Source organism: Typha latifolia, chromosome 15 (genome assembly GCF_019914945.1).
Source record: "Typha latifolia isolate L0001 chromosome 15, TyphaL0001v2, whole genome shotgun sequence".
In the NCBI taxonomy this organism is placed as follows: domain Eukaryota; kingdom Viridiplantae; phylum Streptophyta; class Magnoliopsida; order Poales; family Typhaceae; genus Typha; species Typha latifolia.
The window spans coordinates 2,441,350-2,458,140 of NC_133100.1; the positions used below are offsets into that span (position 1 = coordinate 2,441,350).

The following is a 16,791-nucleotide window of genomic DNA, read 5'->3' on the forward strand; positions in this document are numbered from 1 at the left end:
GACTACGCCTTGTTTTATTGAAAAAATAAACATTTTAACAAGAACACAGCAAAGTTTTGATGGAGCTGACCACCAACACTTGTATAGCATGTTCCCCATATCTAAAATATTTACAGATAGCACAAAACTAGAAAAGAAATTAGACAACGTAACCACTTATACTAGCAAACAAAACGAACAATACCAAGCTCCAAGACCATTATAACATCCCCCATCACCTAGATAGAAGTTTAATAAGCTATCTCACCACCATAACAGTTGGTAACAATCTAAGAGCATATGAGACAAAATCATCGCAATGTCTTCTAGGTTAGAAGAGTCTTTGATCAGTCGTCCACCTCTAGGTTCACCACGTTTGGAGAATTTTCCTTTTTAGCCTTCTTTATCTTGTGCGTCTCTTGACTATCTGTCCAATAGGAGAATAAGGTTGTTATTTTATGCTATAAAGTATTTCAAATTTTTTTACTGTTGTTAAAGATTCAATTGTTTCTTTTAAGTCACACACTCTAAATCATAGCAGTAATTCATATTAATAACATCTTATTATCATCTTTCTTAAGCATATTTTTCTCCCCCACAGACCACTCTTTTACATATTTAGGAAAGATCATGGGCTTGAGCAAACTAACTTTTCCCATAATCTTCTTTATATAACTGCACTTCAAAAACAAATGATTTATAGCTCATATTTAGAGCTATTTTTATTTGCCAAATCATTGGGGGTCTTTTAGGTATAACACCTCCATTATTTAAAAATTTCACGATGTAATTTTCATTGTTATTTAAATGTCGTATATGGATTTCTTTGTCATTCAATAAGATAGTGCCACCGATCTCAACCAGCTTTTTAATTTCCTTCTCCTCTTCCTTTTGAATATCTAATAAATGTCTTGTATATTTCAAATTCCAGTGAGTTCCATCCACACCTTATTTAGGGTTAAGTTTGTATCATATGCGATAGTGTAGAGTTGTTGAAATTGGGTAGCTATGGTGCTCTTTGCCAGCCAAATATCAGTCCAGAAATTTACCCTTTTCCCATATCTCACTCTCCAAGATAGATTAGATTTAAAAACTTTAGCAATACTCAACACTCCTTTCTAGAAAGGCGATACTCTAGCTAGTATCCCAAATTGGAAGGTCTCAGTCTTGGCCCTCTTATAATATCTGTGCCTAATCACTTCTGTCTAAAGATGGTTTTTCGAGTTTAGAAGTCTCCACCACCAATTAGCTAAAAGAGCATGTTCATATTATTAAGATCAAAAACTCCCATACCCCCAACCCTTTTCGCAGATCTTTCTCCAATTCAGAGAGTATCCATTTTTTTCTTCTATAGTACTAGTACAAAAAAATATTCTTTTCAAGTAATCAATCCTCTTCTAAACCCAACCTAATAAGTTAAAAGATGGGAGATAATAAAGCGGTATAGAACTCATAACTGAATTTATCAAAGTGATTCTCCCTACGTGAGAGAAGCTTCCCTTTCAACCTGCCAATCTCTTTTTAATTTATCAATAATAGATATCTAATCATATTTTCTAAGTTTATTGTATGTAAAGGTACACCTAAATATTTGATTGGAAGCTTTTCCACCCAACAATTCAATAATTTCACTAATCTTTCACCCTTTTTTTTTTTAAATTGATCTTCAAACCTGAATTGACCCCCCGCCTGCCCGACACGGGCACGTGGCGCATGCAACAGGTCGAGCGGAGCCCGTCACGCACAGATGCTCTCCTGTGCACATATAATCATGATATCATTAAATAATACATACTAACCTATCCATGATCACATAATCCATCACCAAATAAATCATACTATTAACCAAATAAACTTGTTAACATATGAATATCCAAGTCCATAATAATATACATTAGACCACTACATAATCCGGCAAGACCCACATAGGTCACAATAAACTATCAAGATATAACTAAAGCAACTAATACAAGAGTACACCATGATTCAAACTTGTATTACACAAATAGTCGTCTAATACAAAAGAGTACAAATATCAAATACTGGTACAACTCAATTTCTATATAAACTATCATCTATACCATCTCGCATCTATAGCTCACCTTATCTTTTCTCTAAAATATCTCATCAGGATATCTCAAGACGGTATCACGTACCATAATATATGTGGGGGTTAAAAAGAAAGAAATAAAGAGAGTCATGAGCAAAAGGCTCAGTAAATAGACCTTACCCCGAATAAGTGATGCCAAACAGAAAATAAATCAAGTACTAGATAATATGGATCAGAAAGAGTATCATGTCATGAATGAATATATAAATGTATCATCAATAATACATCAATAAAAAGTAGATGACATGTCATAACTAATAAAAGTATATAATCCTCGATAATAAGTAAACAAATCTACATGTCATACTATCATCACAACTCTCTCTCAAATATGACACATGATGCATGGTAACCATGACCATACTATGATATCAAATGCAATCATATATGATGTATATTGATTACTCGATAAATTAGGTAATCAAATGATAATGAAATCATATGTATTTCTCAACATCTCAGTCATCAATGTCAACTCTATATGTCATCATCATACTAGACCACTATGCACAGTCAACACTTAGTACCCGGTCTCAACATCATGTCTAAAAGCTCAGAGCATACTCCGCCACCCGCAAGAGTATCTCAAATATAACCATAACCCCGCCACCTGCAAGGGTATCAACATCATCCAGACCGGGCACCCTCCTAGCTGATAGAAACCTCGTGAGGATAACTTGCTACATATGCCCTAGCGAACGGCATGTGTCTAAATGTCTGCTGCGCACACAAACTAACGACCTCGGACGTAAGACCAACAGGATCGCGACTATGTCGAGCGATCAATCATCTCCAAGCATGTCCTAACCCTCGCGCCCACTCGGGTATCCTCACGTTTTCTATCAACTATCCAATTAATCACATTTTATATTTTCCTTCTAAATGACAGATCATATACATATATCCAGTACAATAACAAGTCAATGCATAATAGAAATTTAGGTGGAACAGGAATTAAGAGAAAAATGATACAATGTAGTCTCCAACTATGTATCTAACACATGCATACTCTCGCTAGTCTATCACATGTATACTCATGCTAGAGATCATCTCAGTATACAATCATAATAGTAGAATCATCTCTAATCATCTCTATATATCACCAATGTACTCATATCTCAGATCAGCCTAATCAAATGCATGATATAATATGCTCGATTAAAATCATCTCTAAATAAAGTCATATAATCATGTTGGAGGCCAAAACATGCATGTATATAATATATAATATATCATAATTTGATAAAGGCGTTTAGGGGATAAGACTACTCACTTCTTATTAGAAGACTCAACACACATATCTCTTAGGTCCATCAATCAATCGCCACTCGTCGCTAGTGAGATCCCTAGGGTCTCAAATAAGGGGGTTTAGAGTTTAAAAATATTTAAATAATAAAGTTAGTCGTTTATCTGATTATAATTAGTTCGAGTAGAATATGATATTTTATTAGGTTTAACATTGATTAGATTTATAGGATAAATTTAATTGTGACAATATTAATATGCTATTTATATTTATTTAATAAAATCCTAATTTGCTAATTATAGAATATAAGTATATAGTAGTTTATCTCCTTTTTGTAAATAACCAAGACGACTATTTATATGATTTAATAAAAATATAATTATAAAATAATATTATTAATAATTATTTTGTAATACTTACTCTTATTTAACTAATCCTAAGTTATACGTAAAATAATCATTATCCTATTATACAAAAATAATCTGCAAGTCTAGTATTCCATTTTATACAAACTATTAGACAATACTAATAAACTAAAAATAGACATATAAAGTATAAATTAAATATAAATATAAGATTATTATCAATAAGACTACATATAATAACTAATAACTAATAACTAATAACTAAACTATAAATAAATTTATATTATACTAAAATACTTAGTATAATTATATTAGTGAGTATAATTTATCAAAATAATTAATAATAGTCCTCTTTGATACATACAGTGTTGGGCTAAGCCTAGCACTATTGCAGCAAGAGAAGGAGGAGGGACCAAGAATGGAGAAGAAGAAGAAAGGAAGAAGAAGAGAAAGACAGAAAGAAGAAAGAAGAAGAAGAAGAAGAAGAAGAGAAGGAGAAGGAAGGATGGTGCGGACCCGAGCCGGTGGGGAGGGTGTCGGCCGCTGCTGGCCAGCTAGCGGCTCGGTTCCGGCGAATTGAACTAAGAAGGAAGAGAGAGAGAGAGAGAGAGAGAGAGAGAGAGAGAGGAAAGAAGAGAGAAGAAGAGAGAGAAGGAGAAGAGCTCACCAACGCTCGCGGAGGTGGCGGTGGTGGTTTCCAAGGATGGCGGCGGCGGCGATAGGCCGGCCTTGGTGAGAGAGAGAGAGAGAGAGAGAGAGAGAGAGAGAGAGAAAGAAAGAGAGATATAAAGGGAGAAAGAGAGGCGGTGGGAAGGGAGGCCGCTGCGGCGGCGGGGCCCACCGCACCAACTGGCCCGGCCAGGTTGGCCGGGCCGGGCCAGCAGCGCCTGGCGCGCGTGGCGTGCTCCCCTCCTGCCACTGCATGGCACGAGGCTGGCCATAGTGTGGCCGGCCACGTCGTGCCATGCAATTAGTTTTTTTTTTTTAAAGGTTGTGTTGTTACAAAAACAGTAGAGGATGGGTTTCAAAACACCAACTTCCATCTCTTTAGCTTTTAGGAAAATAAGAGTGTCATCTGCATATTGTAAGTTGATTATCCTATGTTCTCTCACATCTACACTTAGCCCACTTAAAAGTCCAACATTCTTTGCTTGATTGATCATTTTATTTAAACCATCAGCCATTGAAACGAACAGATAGAGGGATAACAGATCCCCTTGCCACAGCCCTTTTCTACATTTTAAATATTTTCTCATATTTCTATTTAATAAAACTATTGAAACCAATAGATATCGACTGCATAACCTAATTAATACAATATTTTAGAATACCTCATCTTCTAAGAAGTCACATCTCATCTTATCATAAGCCTTTTCAAAGTCAAGTTTTAGCAGAATTATTTCTTCTTTATTCTTTCTTCTTTTTAGTCCCATAAATAATTTCATGTGCACACATCATGCTATTCAAAATATATCTTTTCTTAATAAAAACACTTTAATAATCACCAATTAATTTTCCAATCACAGTACAAAGCTTATTCTTTATAACCTTAGTGACAATCTTATATCTACAATTAAGTGGACTGATAAGTCTAAAATCTTCTACTCTTTTAGCTCCCTATTTTTTGGGAATTAACACCAATATAACATAGTTCAACCTATGTAAGATCTCAGCCCCCTCATCTAATTCTTAAAACATGTTAACCAATTCATGCTTAATCAAATCCTAGAATTGATGAATAAATTTTGAACTAAACCCATCTGGTCTAGGTGTTTTGTTTTTAGTCATCCCCTATACAGCTTTATGCACCTCTTATTCGGTAAAAAGCTTACTTAATGCTTTAGCCTCGTCAGCCTCCACCTTATCATTTACCTAGCTCTCTTTAGTTATTTGTAATCTCCAATTAGACACTACTCCAAGAAAACTCCGGTAGTAACTAATATTGTGCTATTTGATTTTATGAGTCTCTTACTTGAACCCCATCAATTTTTAAAGAGCTGATAAGATTCCTTGTTCTTCTCCCATTTGCAATTGCATGAAAATAAGATGTATTCAAATCCACTTGCAATATCTATTCTCTGTTGCCACAGTAGCTCCTCCTCTTTGTATAATTGAGTAAGCTTTGAAATTAAGTCTCCTCTATTATCAATCTCTTTAATAGTCGGATTTCTATTTTTCTCCACCGTATCAATATCATTAATGCTCGCAAGCCAATTATCTTTTTGAGCCTGATCTAACTTCTTGCTATTCTTGCTCTACCTTCTTAGACCCTGTCTCATTCTTTTAATTTTAGCAGTCCAGATGTCCATGTCAATAGAACCCCTCACTGATTGGTTCCATCACTTCCTTACCAACCCCTCAATCTTAAAAACATTATTATGCACAATAGTTGAGCTATATCAATTAGTAAAGACACGTGGTCTAAACAATTTCTTGGCAAGGCCATAACTCTGGTTATAGGGAAATATACTTCCCATTTAATAGTTGTAAACATTCTATCAAGAGCAACCACATATTGCTCTCTCATATTCGACCAAGTAGCATAATTGAATTTGAGTCATAAATAGATTAATATGACCAAGTAGCATTCTTGAGTTAGAGACAATTTCAAGTGTGCTGTGTTGGAAATAGAGCTTGAATCAACGAGTGGATTGATAGGTGGGCCTCTTAAATTTACTTTCAAACACTCTTCCTCTCGGCCTTCAGAAGAGTTGACTGCTGAGAAGGGTGACATCCTCATACATTACTGCTATGTTCTTGGAGACATTTTCATACATTTAGTCTCTTAATAGTTGTTGGAGATTTGAAACTTGATTTAGAAAAATTTTATTTATCATTTTTCATATCGGATCTCCTAAAGATTTCTGCCAATGGGGCATTCTCAGTAAAGTCCTTTTATTGCTTCCTTAAGTTCTTTAGGTTGAAGTTCAGCAGCTTCAACAGAATTTGGTGTTCTTCTCTTCCTTCCAAATTACAAATATTTCTTTGATTAGCCTGTAATGCAGGTTGCATGAGGAGACTATAGATTTACTCCAACATGTTGATTTGCATACGAATACGAGATTGAAGTTTTCATACTCTTGTTAATTTTCCAAGAAAATACCAAAAATAACCCGTCAACAATGGCAAACATTGTTAAAACCTAAGAAAACTTCTCAATTTTCAATAGCATAAAAAATCAATCAATGTCTTGGATTACAAATCATAAGGCCTTATTTATAGGAAACGAAAGTAAAGAGTTCTAAAGTAACTCAAACTCTGATTTTAGCTGTCCAACATAGTCTTTTTTGTCGGCCCTAGCAGAGCGCTTTGCTAGGGTTTGGCTTTTTCTCCCCTCGTCAAGAGGACTTTCCCCCGCCTCCGACGATTCTTCTCGCTTCCTCTTCTCTCCACTCACCCCTCATTAGCGCTATCGCGAGCGTCATCACTATCTGGGCTAAGTACCGTGGTACCCACCCAATCCCCTCCTTGACCTCTGGGTCACCACGGTTAGAGTTGAAGACCGTAGATCTACCCGGTCCCACTCTCTACCCCTCCGCTCCTTGCTATCTCTGTCGTTGCACCTCGCCCTCTATTGCTGCGCCTTGCCACGTCTCACCGCGGCCTCCGTCGACGCGCCATCGCCTTGACTCACCTCGGCCTCCGTCACTATGTTTTGACTCGCCTCACTTAGCTTTCATCACCATCGAAGCTACTATCTGCCCTGTTTCTTCCTATTTTAGGCCCTCCATTTTTTTGAATTAAATATCTGTTTGGATGCAATGAGATGTAATAGGCAGCATATCTTGGCTCTTACCCTCACTGTTTGTTTCCTTTCTCTCCTCTTGTTTGCTTGTAGTGTTCTTGGGTTCACAAGTCTACTCAAATGAGGGTTTTTAGATATTTTGTTAAATCCATCGGACTTCATTGCTGGCATGCATGTATCACTGTCAAAGATTGCTCCTTAGTTGGATACTTAGCTTCTCAAAGCTCACACTGTTTCTACCTATAGTGCTGCCAGCTGGCTAAGCGAGAGACCTGCTATTAGAGCATTGCTATATCTCCTTTGTTTTTACTGTGCTTGAGTACTTGATATGATACTTGCGTTAATTATTGTTCAATCTATATTACAACCAAGTATGGGGCTTGCTTCTATGGCTCTTGTTCTATTTCTCATTTTCATCTTTTGTATTAAGTTGTATCGGTATGATTGAAATGAATGATATGATCCGTCTACGGACTTTCTTTAAAAATAAAAAAAAACTCAAACTCAATAACTAGATGAGATTAGATCAAATCTAAAACAAAATAAGAAAGAAACTAAAAATCTTCACAAATAGATTTATTAATTAATCACGTATTCTCCAACAGAATACTACGAGTAAGGCATAAAAAATGGGCAGCATTGCTGGAATTTGAGAAAACTTGTCAATTTTCAGTCGCATAAAAGTCAGTTAATGTCTCAGATTACAAGTCATAAAGTCTTATTAATAGGAAATAAAACCAAAGAGTCATATAATGTAACTCAAACTCACTAACTATACGAGATAAGATCAAATCTGAAATAGAATAAGAAACAAACTAAAAAAAAATAACTTCCCAAACAAAATTTCGGATCAATCTCAGATTCTAGTCAACTCGTATTGCATGATTGCATCAGGCTGCCTCAACAAGCTTCACAGTAGAGCAAACTTGTCAAAAAGAAAGGGTTACACCAGGGCTTTATTTTGTGTTCTCCGTGTTAGTAATTTCATGTTTTTGACATGAATTTTTATTAACTTTGAGCTAAGTTTTAAGTGGGGCCCACACATTATTAATGATGGTTTAATGGTGGAATTAATTTAGCTCAAAGTGTACTTTATTGTCAAATATTCACTTAGTCAAATCCATGAAGAGAAGTGAATGAAAATTTGCTCTTATACATCGCGGATCCATTAACTAAGGGTTTAACAAGAGATCAAGTATATTGTTCATCGAGGGGAATGGGTTTGAAGCCTACCACCTAGAGTAACGACACAACGGCAACCCAACCTAGTTGACTGGAGATCCCAAGATCTAGGTTCAAAGGGACAACCGAGTTGTGGGGGCGTTCTCTGAAATCACTAAGGAATTAAATTTCCTACACCTTTTCTATGATGACATAGTGATAAACCTGTACTAAGCGTTAGGGTAAGCAATGCTTTTAATGACTCTTATACTTTGGAAATCCAAGTGGAGTATGACAGGATACTCTTAATAAGAGGTCACCTATGTGAGTGTGAAGTGGGCCGCTTCTATGAGATAACTAGGCTAAATCTCTAGAGCACTCAAAGAATTACCAAGCGCGTCCAGGGCCGAAATGGACACAACATTTAGAACCGACTGTGTTAAAACTAATTTATAGTTACATTGTGTTCAAAAACCAAATGGTGCATCCCTTCACAATGTAACAATAAATTAATTTTTGACCATAAATAGGCTGTCAAACTTGGTTCATTCCTTCTAGAGTCGAGTCTGCATCCGAAAGAGAGTACAGCACAGTTCAGGTTCAATCAAAGCATTAGAAAGCTGCTTCCTTTCCAGTGCAAGGCAGTCGTTGTATCCTGGGAGATCGACGTCCACTGTTCCAGAAGCAATCGGTGGAGGGCGAATTGGTCTTAAGGAGATAGTGTCCAACACTAAACTCGACTATTCAGAATTTTATATTCTGTAATCTGTAAGTTATTTATATTATTTTGATCGAATTTATTGTGACTCTTTGGAATCAAATTGTTACCGCCAACACTCCGTGATGTGGAAGTAGAAATATTCAATCACATTATCTTTGATTGTTCACATTCTATGAACCTCAATAACATCTTCTATTCCAAGCTTGGGATCACCTCAAGTCCCTCCTCCTGGCTGGTAGCTGATCTGATAAGAGGGCTAGTGCTATTCCTCCATTGATTCTCAAAATAAGAGAAATGCTCATTTCTATCATTTAGTGGAAGATTTGGCGCCAGCACAACAACAATTTTTTTAACTTTAAAGCTCTTACTCCATCTGCTTCCTCTTCGAGCTGACAGGACTTTGATGAAAGGGGAAGTCTTATTACTCTTCCTCTTGTAGCATATATTTTTCTTCCTTCTCCCTTTGTAATCTTTCACTTTTGTACGCATTCTTCCTACTTAAAATTCATAATATTTATATGGCTAAAGACAATTTTACCTCTTTTTTTCCCTCTTAGGGAAATGGCTAACGATGGCCACAATGACAGTTAATATTATTCATTTCTTAAACAAAAATGAAAACCAGTTGATATTTCTCATTTTCTCCAGCCAAGAGTGAATCAAAAGATAGTTCCTAGCAGTTTCAATTACTGCAGGTGGTCAATGCAGCACGAAAGGATGAAAGAATGATAAGAACTCTACAGCCATTGTTTCTTTTGTGCCCGTAATATGCTAACTGCAATAATTTCAACTATACAAGAGCATATCAACAAGCTACAATAAGTCAATATCACAACAGCCATTCAGAGGACATTCAGTTTGCATCAGATATAAAGCACCTCTTTATTCTTATATATCTAAGCAATTGAAGTATATACATAATTACAAATAATGCCGAGATGCTGCTGCTCAACATATATGACTCATTTGGAACTTTTCTTACATTGATGTCATGATCTCACTTTCCTCCTCAATTCTGCTATATAATAGGAGGATTTTACAATGAATTATTCTTTTCTTTGTTAACCAATGTAATATCCACAATTCAGTGGCTGCTTCCAGGTAGAGTGGAGATTCCAGCATAATTCATGGTTTGTTATTTTTTTCCTCACGAGCCGATATCTGATTGAGTTGAAGGTAAGAATAGCAATGGGATGTCTCTGATGCGCGAGCCGTTGCCCCAGAAGGATGCTAGACTTAAACCCATTATGGCCATTACCACAACCGAACAAGCAGGTGGAACTGCATGACTACTTCCAAGAAACTGTGTAGCAAGAAGACCAGCTAGGGTAGAGCTCTGCATCCCTGTGCACAGAGAAATTGTCCTACAGACGGGCTCCTCTTGCCTGGTGGATCAATCATAGAAATGAGGTAGAATGAAATGGAAATAAATGTGACAGGAACTGAAGTATAAATGTATTTGCTAGCATGACATGAATAAGTTGTCATTTTTGAAGTGTGGCTTTTCGTCCCAATGATGTACATCTTAGAAGTTGTGCAACTAAAATTCCTCAAAGTATTCCTATCACGCAGAGGTTACAAGAGAATATTCTCAAGCACCAAAAATTCAATCTTAAGGAACAACAGAAAGGACAAAAGCAACAAAGAACAAGATGGAAAAAGTTTGTTACTTGACAAATGAAAAACCAAACTCACTAGTGAAGGCATATGGGTCGGGTCTGAACAGCATCTTGTAGCAAAATAAAGAAAAAGAATATATATATATATATATATATATATATATATATATATATATATATATAATGAATGATCAAAAGAAAATTTCAGTACATTACACTTCTAAACTATATTTTTCATGCAATTCAAATTCAAGATTTAACTTATCGCAGGATCCATAAAAGTCAGATCTAATTGCAGTTATATTTTCTAAACAAAACAATAAAAGGAGTTGCATTAAAGGCTAGAGTTGCAATTAAATTAATCAGGAAAAGACATGAGACTATAGTAGTCAGAGCTTACGGTGCCGAAATTAGCACTCTTACAACAGAAAAAAAGCTCAAAAGAATTTTTTTCTGAAAATTAAAAAACAAAACATTTGTCGGTTAATGTACATTTAAGATTTCCATGTAAGATATTATGGGCAAAATGCCTTTCTTTTTTAGTTTTGACTTCTACAAAAAGGAAAAGTGGGAATGGATAGTTTATAACTACACTTCTCTGTTCAGATTTAACTCACTAACTATTGTAACAACTTAACCTGATTTCATCTTTTATACTCCAACACTTCCTTTTACTTTTGGGTTCAAGACTCAAAAAATGGACTTGAATTAAAAGGGACCTTGTTTATATTTTAAACGATAGATAAGTATGAGGGATTCGAGCTTAGGGACCTCCTGCTTTAATGTTTGGTTAACCTACCAACTACCTAAAAGCTTAAGCTATTAGGGAATGGTTGTTACATTCTTTTGTACTCAGATAATTAAAGAAATAAAAGGCAAATACTATTACAGAATTACCTCCAGAAAGGCAACTTGGCAAACCAGTAACCCAATGTGAAGGCAACAATGTGGAAAGTCACTATGGGAAGAAGTAAAAGGAAACCCTCTGAAGAAAGAATCTGGCTCCGATTAATGGCAAGAGGGCTTCCAATACACAATGAAGTGCAAAACATAGCAACGAAAGGCATAATTGGTTGTATAATGTTCACCACAGATTTTGCATAAGTATTGAGAAGAAGGCCCAGCGTTACTGGAAGAAGCACAACCTAGAAAATAGAAAGTGAGTAAATTCACATACCAAACTAGGAAATAATATCTGATAAAAAGTAAAAGCAACTATTGAAATATCTTGATAATTTGTACCACAAGAGAACAATATAGAATGTCTACTAGTGTAGTATTATAGTAGGAAAGAGGGAAACTAATGGATGTTCAGACCCTTTTCTTTCAGCAGATTAATTGATATTTACAAAACGTAATTTGGTGTGATGTGAAGTTCGATACTCTATACACTGTTAGCAGATTTGAGTATAATAAAAGTAAGGCTGCATACAACTTCCCTTAAATCCTGCATCGATGAAACTTGGTGCACTAGAACTCTCAATTTTATGTTAAGTGAGACAACCAAAGAAAGAAAATTAAGGATATATAAGATCTTAAAACACAACCAAAACTAAATTCCCCCAGCATATTCTAATATATCTAAGATGCAAGGGAAATGTTAGATAACTAGTTAACCTAAAAAATTCAACTCTTAGATAATATATCAGCAATGTCATGCCTTAACACATCCTATCACGTAGAGCTCTTATACATTGCAGTCTGGAAGTGGATAGATGATGGACAAGAGGGTGTGAAGACCCACTATAGTCCATACCACACAAGAAGATATAATAGAAATAGAGAATAAAGTTGGGTTTACAAGGGTTGAACTCATGACCTCTAAAAAAAGCCAGCTCTGATATTATATTAGAAAACCAATTGACTGAAAACTGTTGTTTGCTAATGAACTAACAATGTATATCATGCCTTAACCAGTTAACAAAAAAAAAAAATAGTGGTTCACATAAAAGTTATCATCCTCCAAGTAATTGTTCATCATATCATAAATGTGTGTGGCAGTGGAAGTAAGAAAAAAAGAAAGAGAATATGGAATCTAGAATACCATTAGGGAAAGGAAAAAGATATAAGAAGGATACATTCTTTGAGAAAGATTAAGTTCTACCATGGAACTTAAAGGAAAATCATTATGATAAGGAACTTTCACATAAATTAAAAAGTCTCTTTGGTCCAATGTGAAGGGAAGAAATTCCACAGTAGATTAATGGAAGATATTCACAATAACACATGCAATAATTGAGATCCCGATGGCTCTAGTTAAAGGCAGATGTGTGCAATAACCTGAATAACAAATTTTCCAATGGAATAAAGTAGAAAGCTTGAAGGCTATGAAAAAGCTTTCCTTGAGAGTAGATGCATAATAAACAATCTTTGAAGGAAGCTTAAGATCCAGAATTAGAATATATTAAACCATAGAATTTACATAAATATTTGTTTAAAATCATCCAGTACAATCTGCACTGGACCAAATCCTAAAATTTCCAGTTAAGTTTGACCATCACAAAAGTTAGCATGAAGGCTGTGGCAAATTCATTATCTCAGAACTAGAAACAGCAGAGAAATCACAATTGCAAATTGATGTTTATCATATCAGTACCCTTTAGCTCTTAGCGTTGTATTGGTTTAGGAATGCCTGAAAATTGGTCTTAGTTTCAGAAATAGAGCAAATTGATGATGTAAGTTTGGCAAGAAGTTCTCAAATAACATCCATATGACTCAGTTAAAATGACATGACACATTTAAACATGGCATGAATCATCTATAAATTTTTATGGAGTCCTTCTAATTTGTTAGGGAACACTGAATTTGATGGAAAAATATGAGAAAGCTTTAAAGTTTACTACATCACCTTTCTTCACAAAAAAAGTACTAGTAAGTAATTCTGATATTCTTTTCACAAATGCAAACTAACATGCTCTGACAATCATGCCTTTTATTCTTTAGTGCTAAAGCTCCGAAAGAAATAGAAAATGATAGTAAAATCTTTGAGATCAGCAAGCATCATATATACCTGCAAAATAGACTTGGACATGGCAACTCCATCAACTGGGACCACTGAGCCTATGAGAAAGCCAGTGAGAAGAGGTGTAACAGCGACAGAAGATATTGTTGAGCAGCTAGTTAACAGAATACTTAAAGCCACATCCCCTTCGCTCAAGAAACTAGCATAGCTTGAGAGCTGTGCACCCGCAACACAACAAGTAAGGATGAAACCAGCATAGAATGAAGGTGGTGCCTTGAATGCCCTTGCAATCAGAAGGCCCAAAAGTGGCTTCAAAATGTATTGTGCAATAAATCCAATGGACAACGGTAAAGGTCTGCACCATATTATCCATATAGAAACAAAGTTTTAGATTAAGAATAAGAATTTTTATCAGTACCCTCAACTACAAGAATGGAAGAATACGGAATAGACAACCTCTTGAAGACAAGAGCAAAATCATCAATGGAGAGTCTGATTCCGATGGATAGCATGATTCCTCCTAATGCAGGGGCATAATATTCTTTTGAAACCCTAGCAAATTCAAGGACAAATAATTTATCCAAATCAGGACATTAAATTACATTTGAATTTGCTCAAACAACAAACAATCTTTCACAAATTATAACATTAAATTGAAGCTTAAACAACAATTAATGACCATATTGGCCAAATATAATTGTATACGACAATCACATCAATGATTCAAACTCTAGAATGGAGATTTCACCTCATTCCCCAGTTTCTTTGCTCAAACTTGTTGAAGCTTTATATGAATTGTTGGTCCATTACCTGATAGATTAAGAAGTTAAGCTTTTCCATCAAGTGATTATTTGACATGGTATGAGAGCCAGTTCTTTTCAAGTTTGCTCACCAACCTCATTATTAATCCTTACTTTTTATTACCTATACTTGTGTAAATGGAGGGGCTACCCATTCTGTTTTGGGAGGGGGCATGTGAGGGCATATTAATGCATGATATACATCTTTAGGCTAATACAAAACAGCTTAATGCTACGAATAATTTTATTCTCATACAAATAAATAAAATTGTTGGTGCAACATGATATACATTTGGACCCATAAGTTAATCAATCATAGATGGAACATTTGAATCTCATCGCAGAAACAAAATACTGTGAAGCACATCGAACAAAGAGCTTTACTTCATTAGAGTCATTAGAGACTAGCATCGCTTGACTCACAAGTCTTTTTCTGCTAGACTGATAACTTGTTGATCTTTGATTACTAAACAGAAAAATAAGTGCAATAATAGTTACAGTCTAGATTCTCTAGAACTTCATTTACTAAAGGAACAAACCCCAGGCGAGTTGAGTACATATTTCAGTTAACTCTGACCTAAACCAAAACATTCATTGGATCAAAGTTACCAAAAAAGCACATCAAGAGCGCTGCAAAATAATAACTGAAGTTGTTTTAGACTGACAATATGATCAACAACTCCAGTACTCAATTCTACAAGACCCATTGATGTCCGAGGCTTAATTGACACTGCTAGGTTTCTTCTTTTACTTCAATGAGTTCAATCCATGATTTAAAGCTTCAAACAATTCATGGTAAATCATTTTCACAAAGCAGCACATGTGAGTGTATATATTTCCATTCTGTATTGAAATTGTATAACCCATGAACTACTAATTGTATTGACATAGTAAGTAAGGTTTGTAAACCACAACCCATAATCAAATTCCATTATATTCATCTATGTCTTACTGTTCGAAGTTCAGTTTTGACCCATATAAAAAATAAATATTTCAAACCAAAATATAATGATTTTAGATTATTGTGGTCTAAAATAAATGTCAAAACAAAAAATCTTGATAGTTTCAGTCTTAACCAATGAGTTTCCATTTTAGTTTTCTTCAAGTTTCGGCCGATACTGTTCCGTATCCAGTGAAAATTCAAACCATTATATGACATAAGCACCCTCAACCATGAATAGCAAGTACTTCATTAATCTCATCGCCCAAAAGTGCCTAGTCTACTCTTGTAATATTGTCGAACTCACTAAAGTAAGCAATCATCAGTCTTTAGCTACTAAATTCCCTTCAATCATTGTTTAACGACATCACTGTTCATCTAAAAGAACTAGCTTTTTACCTCATGGACACAACTTAGCATCAAACATTTTACAAAAAAAAAACAATTTTTCTGAATCCAAAATCAACACACCATGAGAAAGTCGCGGGATTCCCGAGAGCGGCGACGGCCGTGGCCGCGACGACGAAGGGAAGCAATCCGGAGATCGCCTGGGAGGGGTCGGACGCCGCCGCCGGCGCGTCTCCGTTGCCAGAGACGGAGAATCCCTCGCTGGTCGCGCCAAACGACAGGAGCGACGCGTTTCCCTCCCTCCGATGCCACCCCACCCTCCCCAAGCTCGGGAACGACGTCGAGCACGCCGTCGCCCCGCCACGCTTGACCCTAAGGGTCGGGGCATCGCGCGTTCCGGTCGACGGCGTCGACCGCACCCAGAAGTTCGCTCGCCGGAGGACGAGATGCGGTGCGCCGCAGGAGCAAGGGACCGTGGCCATAAGGATGGACGGTCGGGCTTGGAGAGGGAGAGACAAAAGCTTTCAAAGATATTCTAATATAATAGCAAATTTAAATTTCGAAATTGAGCATTTTCCACAATTGTCAACCAATTTTTTTTTTCAAATTCATAAATAATTTTAAATTGTACTCTAAATTATACGAATTAGCAGGATTTTTTTTTCTTTTTAACCCATAAACTCGCAAGAATAATTATTATTGCTAGATCAAACATAAGTAATATATGATTATTATATTTATACTCTTTGTTTTAGACTCCTCTACTTCATTAAATCATGAGGTAGTTAGCATCAT

At 35.8% G+C, this 16,791-nt stretch overlaps 1 protein-coding gene across 1 annotated transcript; it reads right to left on the reverse strand.

The window, feature by feature from the left end:
• Positions 1-10,184: 10,184 nt before the first annotated feature.
• LOC140801559 (probable sodium/metabolite cotransporter BASS3, chloroplastic) lies at positions 10,185-16,515 on the reverse strand. Its single transcript, XM_073156720.1, has 5 exons — positions 16,120-16,515; positions 14,365-14,460; positions 13,957-14,263; positions 11,844-12,091; positions 10,185-10,712 (listed from the first exon to the last, which is right to left on the reverse strand). The coding sequence occupies exons 1-5, from the start codon at positions 16,476-16,478 to the stop codon at positions 10,475-10,477; spliced, it is 1,248 nt and encodes a 415-aa protein (XP_073012821.1). The 5' UTR covers positions 16,479-16,515; the 3' UTR covers positions 10,185-10,474.
• Positions 16,516-16,791: the final 276 nt, after the last annotated feature.